Below are 16,760 nucleotides of genomic sequence, written 5' to 3'. Positions count from 1 at the left end.
CATTCTTATCAGTGTTACAGAGAGTTCTGGGCCACACCTTGAGAAACCCTGTTCTGTCTAGGTTGTGTGATTGCCATGGCGGGTCATGGTGTACTTACACAGGGTCAAAGGAAATCATTGTGAGGCAGTCAAATTACTTAGCAGCTGTTAAAGTGCTGACCTGAAGGGAAATTAATCTATTGTCTTAAAAACAACTTGTGAGAACTTCTGGGAATGATGTTTCAGGAAATGGATATATTCAGATCTTCTGTTTTCAAAATGTCCTGGACTGGCTCAAATAAGCAAAATCAAAATAACCACAGAGAAAGAACGATATTGTACTTGCTAAGGCATACTTGAATTTTCTAAGTTAAATTTTAAAAATACCTAATATGTATACTTAAGTCCTCAAAAAGTTAAAAACAGAATTACCATACGATCTATCATTTTCCACTTCTGGGCATAAATACAAAAAAGGAAGCAAGATCTCAAAGAGATATTTATACACCCGTGTTCACGGCAGCATTATTCACAATAGCCAAAGGGTGGAAGCAACCCAAATATCCACCAATGGATGAATGGATAAACAAAATGTGGTAGATATATGTATACAATGGAATATTATTCAGCCTTAGAAAGGATGGAAATCCTGACACAGTCTACAACATGGATGAAACTTGAGGACATTATGCTAAGTGAAATAAGCCAGTCACAAAAAGATAAATACTGTATAATTCCACTTACATAAGCTATTTGGAGTAATCAAACTCATAGAAACAGAAAGTGGAATGGTGGTTGCTAGGGCCTGGAGAAGGAGGGTACAGGAATTTACTACTGAATGGCTATACAGCTTCAGTTTTGCAAGATGAAAAAGTTCTGAAACTTGGTTGCACAGTACTTAACACTACTGAACTGTACACTTAAAAAGGGTTAGGATGGTGGATTTTGCTATATGTGTTTTATCACAATCGGAAGTTAAAATTAAAAATGCATACTTAAATAATCATGAACAGTCATAACTTTTCCCAAGAAATCACGTTTCTCCAGTTGAATAAGGAGTAACATTTCAATCAGAGCAACACCATTAAATATAAAAATGTTACAAAAGATATGTCTCTAAAGTGGTGTTATGTAAATATTATTATTTAATACACCAGAAATTGACACACCATTGTAAACTGAGTGTAACTCGATAAAAAATAAATAAATAAAATAAATTAAAAATACAGGGACCAGCCATGTGGATAAAAAATTCACTAGGGCACATGCTAGGATAAATTTCAAATGGATCAAAGATTTTAAATACAAAATGTGAAACCAAAGATTTAAATATAAAAGTGCATAAACACACATACCACCTGGGGTAGTGAAGTTTTCTAACTAAAACTTAAACTCTAGAAGCCATAGAAGAAAACACTGATAAAACTTACTGCTTGGAAATATAAAAATGTCTATATGGCATTCTAAAACCCATGCTAAAAAGAATCAAAAGATAAATGGCAAATTGGAGAACAAAATTTGCAATTCATATTACAGACAAAAGGCTAATCTCACTGGTTTACAATGAGTTCCTAAAAATCAAAATTTTAAAGGACCAACAACATAAGATAGAAGTAGACAATTCATGCAGAAATGCAAATTAAAAGTTCCATACACTCATATATCACTTTTTTTTAACCCTTTAGGTTGGAGGAAAAACATTATAAAAGTTTGACAGCACATTCTGTTGGCAGGCTGTGGGGAGAAACATTTCTTCTGTAAGAGTGTAAATCAGTATAAACAATCAGAGAGCAGTTTGGCAATGTATATCAAAATTACAAATGAATTTGCCCTGTGACCCAGAAATCCTTTCTGGCAATTTAGCCTACAATTATACCTGCACCTATATAAAATGATGTCTGTACAGTTATTGATTTCAGCATTGTTTGTAATTATAAACAATTGGAAGCAACCATGCATCCATCAGGAGAAGGCTGGATAAATAAATCCCTAAATTGGAATATTATGTAGCTTTAAAGAGAAAATGCTTGAGGTACTGATTTGTAAAGGTATCAAGATACACTAAGTAAAAAAGAAAAGCATAATGCAGAACAGTGTATATACTATGCTACCTTTTGTGTAAAAAGTATATATTGGGGATGATAAGAATATAAAATTTATGTTTGCTTGTACCTGCACAAATAAATTCTGAATAGGTACTTAAGAAAACTAGTTAAAGGTGGTTAACTGAGATGGGGGAAAAGAGGAATTGGACAAAGTGGGAAAGAGACTTTTATTGTATGTCTTTTTATATTGTTTGGACATTGATTTTTGAATTAAAATTTTAAATTTACTCGCCAAATTTAAAACTTGATTTTGTTTTATTTTTTTTATTTCATTTTTTAAATGAAGTACGGTCAGTTACATTGTGTTAGTTTCTGGTGTACAGCACAATGTCCCAGTCATGAATATACATACATTCATTTTCATATTCTTTTTCATTAAAGGTTATTAAAAGCTTGATTTTAGATTTTAAATTAGGAATCCAATGTAAATTTAGGAGCACACAGGAACCAAGAGGGCACTTATTTCTGTGAGTCTGTTTTTGTTTTGTAAATATGTTCATTTGTGTCATTTTTTTAGATTCTACGTATAAGTGATATTTCTTAGATAATTTCTGAAACAACTGATAAACTGTGCTTTAACTGGTTTCCTTAAGAAACTTTTCCCAAGGGATTATATCTCTCCATTTAAATAAGAAACTTTATAAGCAGAGCGAGATGGTTTAATTATTTAAAAGCTCTAAGAGATATGTCTCTAAAGTACAGAAAGCTGGCAGGAAGACCAGAATGCTTGTCTACGGGGCAGGTGTGAACTGTTTTCAGTCATAACCAGGGGACAATAGAGAACCTACAGAGTTAGGACAAAAAGGTTCTTTTCTACATTGTTACTATTTAATATTAATACACTCGCTAGAGATTACAGTTGAATAGAATTTATCAAGAACTGTTTACAAAGTTGCATGCTTTGTTCATAAAGACATTTACTAGTGGAAAAAAGTTGCCAATTTCTGAATTTCCTCAGGTAGATAACACAGATGGGCGGTGAGCTAGCAAAATCAGGCCGAAGTTCTGGATTTATAGGTCTTAAAAAACACATTTCTATCTATTAAGGGCCTGTGTTACATCATAGGTCCAGGCAGGTCCAAAAACACATCCAGCCACAAAAATACCTCGGCCCACTCCTTCCTCATTTGCATCACAAGGATAAGGCTGCTGGGCTCTGGGATCCTGTTCCCAAAAAACAAAGTCATGGAATGCTTCCCCAGCATCCATATTTAAACCTCCTCTACCAAATAAAATGCACTTACCCTGCATTTGTTCTTCAAGGGCCTCTTTCCACGTGAAGTTTTCTCGTAATTTTTCCTGGATCTCTTCAAGGTCACGCAGAATGTCTCCCATTTTCCCATCAGGTGTGTCGGAAGTCACTAGTTTTGGAGAAGCCAAGGAAAGGTCCACCCCACCTGACAAAGCCTATTGATAAATAATTAACAGCAACAACAAAAAAACATGGATGGACTTAGATATTATCATACTAAGTGAAGTAAGCCAGAAAGAGAAAGACCAATACCATATGACATCACTTGTATGTGGAATCTTAAAAAAATGACACAAACAATGAAACTTATGGTTGCCAAAGGGGAAAGAAGAGGGGAGGAATAAAATTAGGAGTTTGAGATCAGCATATACACATTACCAGACATAAAATAGATAGTGAGGATCTACTGTATAGCACAGGGAACTATATTCACTATCTTGCAATAACCTATAATGGAAAAGAACCTGAAAAAGAATAGATAAATATATGTATAACCGAATCACTCTGCTGTACACCTGAAACTAACACAACACTGTAAATCAACTATACTTAAAATTTTTTTAAGTCCAAAAAATAAAAATAAAAAAGAATGAAGTTATGAAAAAAAGCAAACTTACAGATGTAGAGAACAAACTAGTGGTTACCAGTCAGAAGAGGAAAGGGGGCATTGGGGGCGGAATGGCAGGTCCAAGCTATTGGGTGTATTGGCAGGTTACGAGGACGTATTGTACAACACAGGGAATACAGACAATGTTTTGTAATAACTGTAAATGGAGTGTAACCATTAAAAATTGCACCAAATTTTTTTAATTAAAAAAAATAATAATAAGGTAGTAGTCGACTGTGTCAAAGGCTGCTGAAAGGTCAATGAAGATAAAGAGCTAGAATGTCCGCAGGATTTGCACAGAGGTCACTGGTGATCCCAGAGCTGGGTAGGTAGAGTGATAAGGATGGAACCTAGCCTGCTTGAAGCTTCCCTACCTCACCTCAAGCCTTCCAAACTCCCCATCATCCATGTTTGGTAGTGAAGAGCAAGGGAAATGACTGAGATTTACTGCTTCCTTTAACTGCAAACATATTCACGTTGCTCCCTCGGGGTCCTGGGGAGCTGCCCATAGCCCCGCCCCCTGGCCCTTCCCTCCCTCTCCCAGATGAGCCTACCTCAGCCAGGATGCTCACTTGATTGTCTGCTCCAGATTCTGGGATGTGTCTCTGCCTCTGAAGGCTCCTGACAATATCTACAAGCTGTTCCACCAGCTCTGCCAGCTCCCTGCCAACTTCTGCGATGCTCTTGTGTGCCTCCACCTTTAAAAGAGCAAAGCAGAACGCAAAGCTGGATGCAGGAGCCAGCTCTACACAGAGGGAGCTGTAAACGCTGGATAAAGGAAGCAGGCAAGGAAGTGACAAAAATGTACTAGAAGGTAGGGAGGTAAACTCCCTGGAACTTTTGCATGCCCGTTTCCCCCCGCTGGTTGTCTAGTGGCCATATCAGGGAACCAGAGTTCATCTATGGGATAGGGGGACTGGAGTGAAGCATGAAGGGAAGCCTAGGGGTCATTTTGAACAGGGGAAGTCAGAGAGGAAATGGGGTGAGAGCCTGGAGATTTGGCAGCGGAGGTGGTGGCTGATAATGTGAGTGGAAGGGATTTGGCTCAGGAGTGAGCTCCACTCTCACCTCTGAATCATCCTGTGTCTTCATCACTCCTTTCAGAAATGAAAGTGACCATCCCTCCTTCTCTTCAACAGTGAAAAAGATTTACTGTGAAAGGATCTTGGAGACTCTAAAGTGATGTAGAGATGAAAGCTCTTTTTGTTTGTTTATGGACATCCTTCACATTTAAAGAAACATTCTGACGAGAATGCTAAACAACTCCACTTAAAGAGCTTAATCTGCTCAGCTGACAGGTTGGGAGTGGGAGGAAGTTTTGCAGCCAACATATTCTGGCAACAACCTCAAGACCTGGTGACAGTCATCAGAAGCAGACGGGGCCCAGACCTCCATGGAGAACTTTGCATTACCTCCAAAGGGGGTCCTACACAGAGCCACAGCAATACAAGATGTTCATCAACTCTAAATAAAGCAGTTTTTAATAACTTTTTTGGGACATTTTTCATTTTTAAAATTATGGAACCTCAAAAACTGGAGCCAGAACCTTTTTCATCTTTGAGAATCACTAATGTGTCTCAAAATAGCATATGTTTTGGAAGTTTATAATCAGGCTATTTTATAGAGGGAGGTGACTGCCTACCAGTAACACTGTCTGCTCTTAAATTTTCAGGTCTCCAAAATACACAGGCAGCTAGAATTCTGTAGTGGACCCTTATCCAGGCACCTGAGGAAATTAGGAACTTTAAAAAATAAGTGTGTTGATTTTTCTGTCCATAAAAGAAATGCACACTCACTGTGGTGAATTTAGAAAATGCAGAGAATGTGATAGAAGAAATGTTTTAAATCATCCAATATCCTACCATCCACAGACAATTGTTTTAATTTAAAAGCCAATGGAAGAACATGAAAACGAATATAGGTATGTTCTTATATGACTTAAGTATTGTGCTGTACACCAGAAATTGACACAACATTGTAAACGGACTATACTTCAATTAAAAAAAAATATCATATATATATAAAGCCAATGGAAAATATATTCAGTCACTATAAACTATGTTAATAAAGAGTTTTAAGGAATTAAGACATAATGCTGTATTTATAATCAAAAAGAAGACAACAGCCTTATTTATAGTGGGGAAAAAATGGAAGCAACCAATATACCCATCAAAAGGTGAATAGATAAACTGTGGTATGGCTATGTAATGGAATATTATTCAGCAATAAAAAGAAATGAGTTATCAAGCCACAAATCGTAATTTTGCTTAGTGAAAGAAGCCAGGCTAAAAAAAGCTAGATGCTGTATATTTCCAAGTATCTGACACTCTGGAAAAGGCAACACAAAAAAGATAGCAAAGAAATCAGTGGTTGCCAGGAGTTGGGGTGGGGGTATACAAAGAGGTAGAGCACAGCAGGTTTTCAAGGCAGTAAAATTGTTATACTGTAACTGCAGATACATGACTTCATGCATTTGTCAACACCCATAGGACTGTACAACATGAAGAGTGAACCCTGATGTAAACTATGGATTTTAGTTAATAATAATTCATGAATTTTAACAAATGTACCAAACCAATGCAAGATATTAATAATAAAGGAATCTGGGAGGGGTATATGGGGACTTTCTGTTCTATCTGCTCAATTTTCTGTAAATCTAGAACCGCTCTAAAAAACAGTCTATTAATTAAATTTTTAAAAAGAGGAGTGGGCTCTTTTATAAGTTCTTTTACCCTCCACTGTCCGCCAACACACACACACACGCACACACACAAAACAAGGAACAAGCAGAAACTGTCAGAACCAACTTTGTCAGAACTCGGGAAAACACTGAATCAAAAAAGAGCAACCTGGGGGGTGGGGGGTTTTGGCTCAGTGGTAGAGTGCGTGCTTGGCATGCATAAGGTCCTGGGTTCAATCTCCAATGCCTCTATTAAGGGTAAAAAAAATTTTTAATTAAAAAAAAAAGAGCAATGTGGCAGTAGGAAAGTTATGTGGTGTTTTGACTTGCCCCTGCCCCAGTCCCCCCCTGGCTCAGTGACAGGATTGAAAATTCCCAGTGTGAAACCCTAGTCCCAGTTCCTGAAGGAGCAGAGCAGACCTTATTCACAAATCTGTATGTCTGTTCCAACCCGGCTGGGGGCTGCCTGAAGGAATGACACAGGGTGCTCATACTTGTTTCACCTAACTTGGAGCTTGGACCAGAAAGGTGGTAAGCATTTCCCAAAAGTGCTGCAAGCAAGATAAACCTGCAGGTGTCTGGGGCAAAGACTGCAGCCGAAACAGACAACAGACTTAAGTTCCAGGAGCAAAAGTTGGGGAAAATTGGAATCCTCCTACTTTGTTAGTGGGAATGCAAAATATCATTGTTGCTGTGGCTGTTCCTCAATAAGTTAAACACAGAATTACCATATGACCAACCAATCCCACACCTACCCAAAAGAACTGAAAATAGCAACTCAGATTCTTGTATACCAATGTTCAACGCAACGTTACTCCCAATAACCCAAAGATGGGAACAGTCCAAATGTCCATCGATGTATGAATTGATAAAAAAAAAAGTGGTATAATCATACAAGGGAATTAGTATTCAGCCACAAAAAGTAATGAAGTTCAGATATATGCTACAACATGAATGAATCTTGAAAACATTATGGCAAGAGAAAGAAGCCAAAGCCAGAAACAAAGGGACAAATATTGTATGATTCCACTTGTCTGAAATATCCAGAGTAGGCAAATTCATAGAGACAGAAAGTAGATTAGACTTAAAAAAAAAAAGCTAAAAATAGATTTACCATATGATCCAGCAATCCCACAATCCCACTGCTGGGCATATATCTGGAGAAAACTCAAAAAGATACACACACCCCAGTGCTCATAGCAGCACTATTTACAATAGCCAAGACATGGCCACAACCTAAATGTCCATTGACAGATGAATGGATAAAGAAGATGTGGTATATATATACATATATATGTGTATATATATATATTAGAATATTATTCAGCCATAAAAAAGAATGAAATAATGCCACTTGCAGCAACATGGATGAACTAGAGATTATTATGCTAAGTGAAGTAAGCTAGAGACAGAAAAATAACATGTATCACTTATATGTGGAATCTAAAAAAAATGACAAATGAACTTATTTGTAAAACAGAAATAGACTCACAGACATAGAAAACAAACGAAAACAAACTTACTGACTACTAGGGAGGAAAGGGGCTGAGGAGGGATAAATTGGGAGTTTGCGATTTGCAGATACTAACTGCTATATATAAAATAGACAGCAAGATGGGGAAGATAGAGCTTAGTGGTAGAGTGTGCGCTTGGTATGCACAAGGTCCTGGGTTCAATCCCCAATACCTCCATCAAAAAAACTTAAATAAATATAGTTACCTCCCCCCGTGAAAGCAAAAACAATAAAATAGATAAACAACAAGGTCATATTCTATACTCACTATCTTGTAATAACCTTGAAAAAGAAAAAAAGGAAATATATGTAATATGTAAGAGAATAACTATGCTGTACACCAGAAACTATTACAACACTATAAATCGACTATATTTCAATTTTTTAAAAAAATGTAGATCAGAGGTAAAAGGAGCTGGAGGGAGGAGTGATAAATTATTGCTTCATGGTGACAGATTTTTCTGTTTGTGGTGATTAGTTTTGAAACTAGATGGTGGTGATGGTTGCACAACATTGTAAATATCACACCACTGAATTATAAATTTTAAAATGGTTAAAATGGCAATTTTTATGTTACATATATTGACACAATAAAAAAAAAACTTTCAGAGAGACAGACTACAGAAAGGCTGGAAAGATGTGGAAATAGGTCAGGGTGTAAAGCACCGAAGTTGATAGGATTTCTTCTACTTATTTTTCTGAACTTTCCAAAGAACAGGTTCCACCTTTAGCCTGAGAAAACTAATGTGAAAGTAGACAAGATCGGAAAGGGAAGAGCGCCATGGGGGGAACGGAGCGCCGGAGGCGCGGATGGACAGGTGGCAGAGGGGAGCGGCGGGTCGCGCCTCCCTACCCGCAGCTGCGCGGTGCGGCGCGGGGGCCTGGGCGCTGGGTCACGGGCCGGGCTTCCGGCCTCCAGCTCGCTCACCGCCCGGCTGTATTTGTCTGCCAGGTCCTGCAGCATCGTGTTCTTCCGCAGCTCCAGCGGCTGCGCGGCGCCCTCACGGCAGGTGGGGCAGGACCAGCGGCGCCCGGAGCTCCACAGGCCCATCAGGCATTTGCGGCAGAAGCTGTGGCCACAGGGCAGCGTGGCGGGCCAGGCCAGCAGCTCCTGACAGATGATGCAGCCCAGGTCGTCCTCGGCCAGCCACACGGGGATGGCCGGGCCGCTGTCAGGGCCCGCCATGGTCACCAGACCGCCCCGCCCTACCCCGGGGCGCACGGAAGTCAGGGCCACGCCGGGACAGCCGGCCCGCGCGACGTCTTCTCTGGCTCCTCCTTCGCTCTCCCTCTCCCATCCTCCTTCGCTGCATCCTGGACCCACCCTTGTTTCCTTAGTCCAGTCCTGCTGAAAGCTGACTTAGAGACCCCACCACGCAGCCCGCGGCGCCTTTGGGGCAGTGCTGCCCTCCGTCACAGCTCGCCCTAAGCAGCTAGGAACGCGCTGGTGTCCCAGAGATTTCCTTTAGCTTGATGTCTCCCACCCCCGCCCCATTAAAATGCAACTCTGACAACTCTTTTGAGAGAAGAAAAAGGATCGGATTCGATTCAAGAACTCTTATAAGGGGGGGAGGGTATAGCTCAGTGGTAGAGTGCATGCCTAGCGTGCGTGAGGTCCTGGGTTTAATTCCCAGTAACTCTACTAAATAAATAAACCTAATTACCTCCCTCCATTAAAAAAAAAAAAAAGAAGAAGAAGAACTCTTAATGAGAATGCGCCCACTAGGTGTCATCCAGCCACTCCGACAAGTAGTGAGGGATTAAGGAATACCCGGTGCACATAGCTGGGAAACAAAAAATACCGATGTTCGGGCTCCACTCACAGAGGAGACTGGTTTCATCGTCTCGGGTGGATCCCCTGCGCAGATATTTTTATAAACCTCCTCCAGATAATTCTAAAGTGCAGCCAAAGTTGAGTGACCCCCCTAGACTTTTTAAATCGCTATTACAATACGGAATTGTGTTGCTGTCTCCTTACTGCTCTCTGCTGGCTGAAAGCTTATCATCCAATAGACTACAGGATAAAATTATGGTGTTTTTTCCTTGAAGTAGCACGCGTGGCCCCGGCTGGGCTTGCTTTCTTCCTCCTCTCTTACTCTGGTCCTACGTGCGTTACAACAGACAACGTTAAGAGCTGGAAGAGCAGTCCCAAAGAGGCAAAGGAACTTAACAGGCTTACACAGCAATAACTGAGTGGGAGAGAGCAGGACCCAAGTCCCTCTGATCTGTTGAAAAGAACTGAAGTGTCTTATATTTTATTTTACCCCATATTGCCTGGTCTCAAAGTAGGTACTAGATAATACAAATCTGTGGCCATTTTCAATACTGGAAATGACAGGAAGTAGTCCTTAGCGCTGCTCATCAAAGTTTCCAGCTCTTTCCCTTTCTAGGAGTTTCGTAGGATTGGCTCTTCTCTGACACTCCTGAAACACACGGAAGTAATACTTTAACTTCCCATCAGTTTAAAAAGTTACTAAATCATTGCGTCTCCTTCCGCCAGATGTCCTAACTATGGGGATGAAGATGTACTCTGGTGGCCCCTGCTGGTCCTCACTGGGACACGCAGTGAAGGCAAATACCAAACGTGAGATAAGTTAAGGCTACTGAAATTAAGTGAGTGCTTATTGCTGCAACATGTTAGCCTATTCTGACTGATAGATTACCTGGATTTTGTTCCAGAGACGCCTCATTTGAGGTGAACGCCTAGCTTCTCTGAACCAGTCTTTTCTGAAAAATAAGCATGATTCCAGGCACAGAGGCTCAAATCTTCCATCTTAATAAGGAATAAAATTTCCTTTGATATAAGACTCCTTCTAGCCACCTTTACTTCTTTTCTCCATCACACACCCAAGTTTCTTGACAGAGTGGATTAACCAGTGATCTTCAAAACTTCAACTTTTTTTTCTTGGACACCTCCTAAAGGTTTTATGCAAAAACATGCAGTGGTTACAAGAAAGGAGGGAGGGGTGGCTGGAAAAATACATGGACAATTTCTTCATTTACATCGGAAACTGTATCATTCTTTTATCTCTTTAAACTTGTATTTCCATTCCACTTTCTCCACAGAACTAACTGTATTCTGAAGAACATACATATTTGACAAAAGTCTTTTATAACTTTGTCATCACTTTGATCACTTTGTAGTAATTCTCAGCAACAACGTGTATATATTTGACATTTTTAATCTTGTTCTTACTTCCTATGACAAAAAGGCTCTTGTTAAAATTTTCTTCTGCATTGAGTTATCATTGCAGTGATTATTAACAATCAAAACTAAAATATTGTAAATTTATGCAAATAATTCTTAAACACAAAGTAAAATTTTATTGGAATTAAAGCTCTGAATGATATGGATGGGCATCCCCTTTTAAAAACACATTAATCTGTTGATAAACATTACTTCACCCCCCAGCTTTGTTGAGATATGACAGAGCATTGTGCAAGTTTACGGTGTACAACACGATGGTTTGACAAATGTATATATTGCAAAATGATTACCACAGTAAGGTTAGTTAATACCTCCATCATGGCACATAATTCCTATTTGTTTGTTTGTTTTCGTTTTGTGGTGAGAACACTTTAGATTTACTTTCTTAGCAACTTTCAAGTATAGGATACAGTATTGTTAACTATAGTTACCATACTTTACATTAGATCCCCAAATTTATTCATTTTATAACTGGAAGTTTTTACCCTTTGACTAACATTTCATTTCCCCTACCCGCCAGCCACCACAATTCTACCCTCTATTTCTGAGTTCAACTTTTTTTAAGATTCTGCATGTGAGTGAGATCAGTGTTTGTCTTTCTCTGCCTGACTTACTTCACTTAGCACAATGCCCTCAAGGTCCCTCTGTGTTGTCACAAAAGCTAGAATTTCCTCCTTTTAGTGGCAGAATAATATTCCATGTTTTCTTTATCCATTCATCCTCCTATGGATACTTAGGTTGTTTTTGTGTCTTGACTATTGTGAATAATATTGAAATGCAGTCTTACAAAAACAGTTAAGCTGTGTTTGAAGAAAAAATTTTACAATGCTCCAATTTTTCATTTTTAAATTATTTAAAATTAGATAAAATGAAGTTAAATTAAAAACTCTTTTCCATGGTTGCATTAATCACATTTCAATGTGCAATGGCAACGTGTGGCTATTGTTACCATATTGGCCAGTACAGCCATAGGTCATAGACTCTTATACACTTCCCTTTGATTAATGCTTTAGCTGCATCATTTTGATTTTGATACATTGTATTTTTATTATCATTCAGTTATAAATATAATTTCCCATGTGATTTCTTTTTTTAATCCATGGTTATCTATTTCTCCCTTAAATTTTGTCCATTTTTGCTTCATGTACTTTGGGGCTGTATTATTGGGCACATACACATTTATGATAATTATGTCTTTTGATGAATTACACCTTTTATTGTAATAAAACATCACTCTTTATCTCTGGTAATACTCCTTGTCTTGCAAAAATACTTTATCTGATCTCAGTATAGACTCTCTAGCCTTCTTACGTTACTGTCTGCCTGGTGCATGTTTTCCCATGCTTATAACTTCAGCTTACCTATGTCTTCTGATTTGAAATGTCTCTTTAATAGCATGTAGTCGGGTCATGCTTTCTTATCCACTCTGACAATCTTGCATTTTATTTTGTTTATTTCATTTTGTGGAGGTACCGGGGATTGAACCCAGGACCTCATGCATGCTAAGCATGCACTCTAGCTCTGAGCTATAACCACCCCCCCATCTTGCATTTTAATTTAAATGCTTAAAGGGGAGGGTATAGCTCAGCGATAGAGTGCATGCTTAGCATGCACGAGGTCCTGGGTTCAATCAGCAGTACTTCCACTAAAAAATAAAATAAAATAAAAAATTAATTTAAAAATCCATAAAGAAATCTAGTTACCTCACCCCACACACATAAAAAACAAATAAACGTTTAATCCACTAACATTTAATCGAATTATTGATATGGTGAAGTCTCCTTTTTGCTCTTTATTTTCAGTTTGTCCCGTCTATTTCTTACTCATTTTGTCCTTCCTTCCCAGCCTTCTTCTGGGTTAATCAAATGCTTTTAAAAATTCTGTGTTAATTTCCTTGTTAGCTTTTTAGCTATACCTCTTTGCATTATATGCTTAGTGGTTGCTTTAAGATTACAGTATACATCCTTGACTTTTCATAATCTACTTAGACTTAATTTTGTACCACTTCACGTAAACTATAAGAAGCTTGAAGGTGTATAGTTCCATTTGCTCCCTCCTCCAGGCCTTCCTGCTGTAGGTGTCATATACAGTATCTCTGCGGATGCCGTAAGCCGTAACACATGCAATTCTTGCTTTAAATAGGCAGTCTTATATTTACTTATATTTTTACATTTCTATTACACTTTATTGCTTCCTAAAGATCAGATTTTCTGTTTGGTATCATTTCCTTTTACCCCAAAGAACTTTCTTTAGCATTTCTTATACTGTAGCTCTGCTGGAAACATATAATTATCTTTGTTTGTTTGGAAATGTCTTTTTTGTTTGCCTTAAAAAAAAAAATCTGCCTTTTTGGATTTTTTTATTGTGGCAAAATATAAACAACAAAGTCTACCATTTTAATCATTTTTAAGTGTATAATTTAATGATGTTTCGTCTTTATTCTTTCTCTGCAGTTTTTTGTTTGTTTGAGTGCTCTCTCTCTAGAGTTCTGATCTGATTTTTTTTTTTCTTTTAGTGCTTTAAAGATGTCTTTCCACTGCCTTCTGGCCTCCTTTGTTTCTGTTAAAAAAAAACAATATTTCCTTGTATGTAATGCATCATTTTTCTCTGGTGGCTTTCAAAATCTTATTTTTATCTTTGGTTTTCAGCAGATTGGCAACAATGGACCTAGGTGTGATTTTCTTTGTATTTATCCTACTTGAAGTTTGCCAAGCTTCTTGAGTTTCTACATGTCTTTCACCAAACTCAGTAACATTTCAATCAATATATCTTCGAATATTTTTTTCTGCCTCAATATCTCTCTCTTCTTTCTTGGACTCCAATACATGTAAGTTAGAGCTTTTGATATTGCCCCACAGGTCACTGAGGTTTTCTTTCTACTTCTTCAGTCCTTCCCCCCTCACCACCCTGTTTTTCAGATTGGATAATTGCCATTGACCTATTTTCAAGTTCACTGTCAGTCATTTCCAATTTACTGTTGAGCTGAATTTTTTTCACATATTGTATTTTTTAGTTCTAGAACTTCCTTTTTTTTATAGTTTCTGTTCTCCATTGAAATTTCATATCTGTATATTCATTATGATCATATTTTTCTTTATTTTTTGAGTATAGTTACGACAGCTGCTTTAAAATTCTTGCCTGGGTCATCCTGGAATTAGTCTCCATTGATTGATTTTTCTCTTGAGTATAGTACCTATTTTCTTGTTTCTTCATAGGTCTACTAATTTATGGTCATATCCTGATATTACGAATGATATATTGTCAAAGCTCTGGATTCTGTTATGGCCCTTTAGAGAGAAGGCAGATCATATATAGAATTCAGGGATCCTTTTCTGTAGCCGTCTCTTCCCAGACTTCCCTCTCAGCTGCTATGGTCCCCCTAAACTCTGTCCCTTATTTTTCAATCATTAAGACTGCAGGTTTCCATCAGAATTTTAGTGCCCCCTGAGGCACTGACTGGCACCTGCCATCAAGGGAAAAGTTAAAAAATGAGAAACTCACTCCTCCCATTCCTTGCTCCCTAGTGCCAACTCCTCGCTAGTTTCTGCTTGCTTTAGGTCATTTTCCAAGGCCTTCAGATAATTTCTGTTACTATCTGTACAGAGTTTCTAATTGTTATGTGTGGAATAGTTGTCCTGATGTGAGCTACTCCACCATTATTGGAAGCAGATCCCCCCCACCTTCAGTCTAATCTGTTCTTATTCCTCCTCCCCCTCAACAATCTGTGCTCTAGCTATATTCAATTATTTGAAATTTCCACAACAGGACATGTTCCCTCTTGTCTCTGGGCCTTTGTACACACTCTTTCTCTGCCTTCCCCCACCCTAACCCAAGTATCTCCTACTCATTCAGGACTCAATATAGCTATCACCTGTTTTGGAGAACATCATTAGTCAGCACTGATTCAAGTAACAGAAATCTCCTTGTAGCAACTAGTCAAATGAGAGAAGAGGATTGAATGTAAGAGTACAGAGGCATCCTTGAGGAACTTAAAGACAGAGATCCAGTCAGACCTCAGAAACCAACCAAAACCAGGAATTCCATTTTACTGGGACTTCATCTCTGTGTCTCTTCTTTGCTCCTTGGAGGGGCTCCTTAGAATCCCAACGTCCCTCCTCCGGTAGTTTTGTTACTGCCTGTTTACTTCTCTCTTCCTCTCTGGGCAGTAAGTTCTTTGAAGGTGGACCTGCCCCTTTACTGTCCTTCTCATCCTCAGAATGTGGCAGAGTACAGCCAACAGAGCTCATGGGTGTAAAAAAAAGGCAGACAAGTAAATTGACCCTAATGTACAACCCAGCAGGTGTTGAAACAGACATTTTCGAGGTGCTTTAGGAGCCAGAAGAGGAAGCACCCATGTCTTCATCTGGGTAGTCAGGAAGCCTCAGGAAAGATACCCAGTGATGCTGCTTGTCCTCTGATTGGGGGATCCAAGGGAAACATCCCAGAAAAAGCACAGGATCTCTTAAAGACCCTCCCAACCCTCTGGGGCTCTACTGAAATGAAGAGAGAACACTCAGTGTCTTTCTCCACATCACCTGAAGGGACAAAAAAATTATAGAGCAGAAACCTTGGTGATCTATTCCTCTCACATTTCAACCGCTCGAGATTTCTTTCCGTTCCTCTTTCCCATCTGGGAGCCTTCGAATGTTTTCTTCCCTCTGCCTCGAGTGTTTTCCTGGCCCCCTGCCCTTTGACTAACCTCTAAAGAGTTTAAGGTTTTGACTTCAAGGTCACTTTCTTGAGAGGAAGGAGGCCGCTCTCTCCCCCCTCAATTAGGGGGAAACTTACTGCCACACGTCCCACAGCAGCCTGAACTTCCCCTTTCTGAACACTCACCTCATTGTCCTGCCCTGTGTGTGGGCTGCCTTCCAGCATCTGTAATCTGTGACAGCAGGGACCACGTCATCTGCTCCCTGCCTGTTCTCAGGGCTCGGCACAGAGTCTGGCACATGGGAGTTGCTCAAAAATACTCATTGCTTCCATCGAATTTCAGTAGTTAATACAGCTTCCTCACTTGAAAGAGAAAAACTGAGGCACAGAGGTGGGGGAGTGAATTTTCCAGCAGTCTCACTGGTGGCAGGGCCAGACCTGGCACTCAGGCGGGAGAGCTCTCTGCCCTGGGGTCCAGCCAAAATTGTCTCCTCAGATTGATTCCTTCCTTCCAGAGTGGGCGGGTGATCAATGCAGACATTGTTTTTTGTATTATCTAGGCTTTTATTTTTTCTAAAACGTGTACAAAGGTGGAACTCTCCCAGGAATACTTTTTCCCCTCCCAGAAACATTTTTCATTCCTATAGAAAACCCATTGCTTTTGAAGAGTGAAAAGTGGATTTTTTTTTAAATTTTCCCCTCAACATTTAATTTGTAAACTTTCCAACCTACAGAAAATTTGCACAAATTGGACAATAAACATCCA

General features: G+C 39.1%; 1 protein-coding gene across 5 annotated transcripts in view; it reads right to left on the bottom strand.

Moving 5' to 3' along the window:
- LOC105088218 (mitochondrial Rho GTPase 1) overlaps positions 1–9,417 on the bottom strand; it is a 77,819-nt gene extending 68,402 nt beyond the window's left edge. For 2 of the 5 annotated variants that reach the window (XM_064495902.1, XM_064495901.1), the window contains exons 1-3: positions 8,990–9,388; positions 4,498–4,641; positions 3,329–3,491 (exon numbers count right to left, since the gene is read on the bottom strand). In XM_064495902.1, coding sequence (XP_064351972.1) covers positions 3,329–3,491; positions 4,498–4,641; positions 8,990–9,322 — 640 coding nt within the window. In that variant the 5' untranslated portion in view covers positions 9,323–9,388. Of the gene's footprint in view, positions 1–3,328; positions 3,492–4,497; positions 4,642–8,989 lie in introns of all 5 variants that reach the window. The other 3 variants (XM_010979019.3, XM_064495900.1, XM_064495903.1) reach the window with 3 other exon arrangements.
- Between the last annotated feature and the right edge of the window lie 7,343 nt (positions 9,418–16,760).

Source organism: Camelus dromedarius, chromosome 16 (genome assembly GCF_036321535.1).
Source record: "Camelus dromedarius isolate mCamDro1 chromosome 16, mCamDro1.pat, whole genome shotgun sequence".
NCBI lineage: Eukaryota > Metazoa > Chordata > Mammalia > Artiodactyla > Camelidae > Camelus > Camelus dromedarius.
This window is presented reverse-complemented; position numbering and strand designations above follow the sequence as displayed.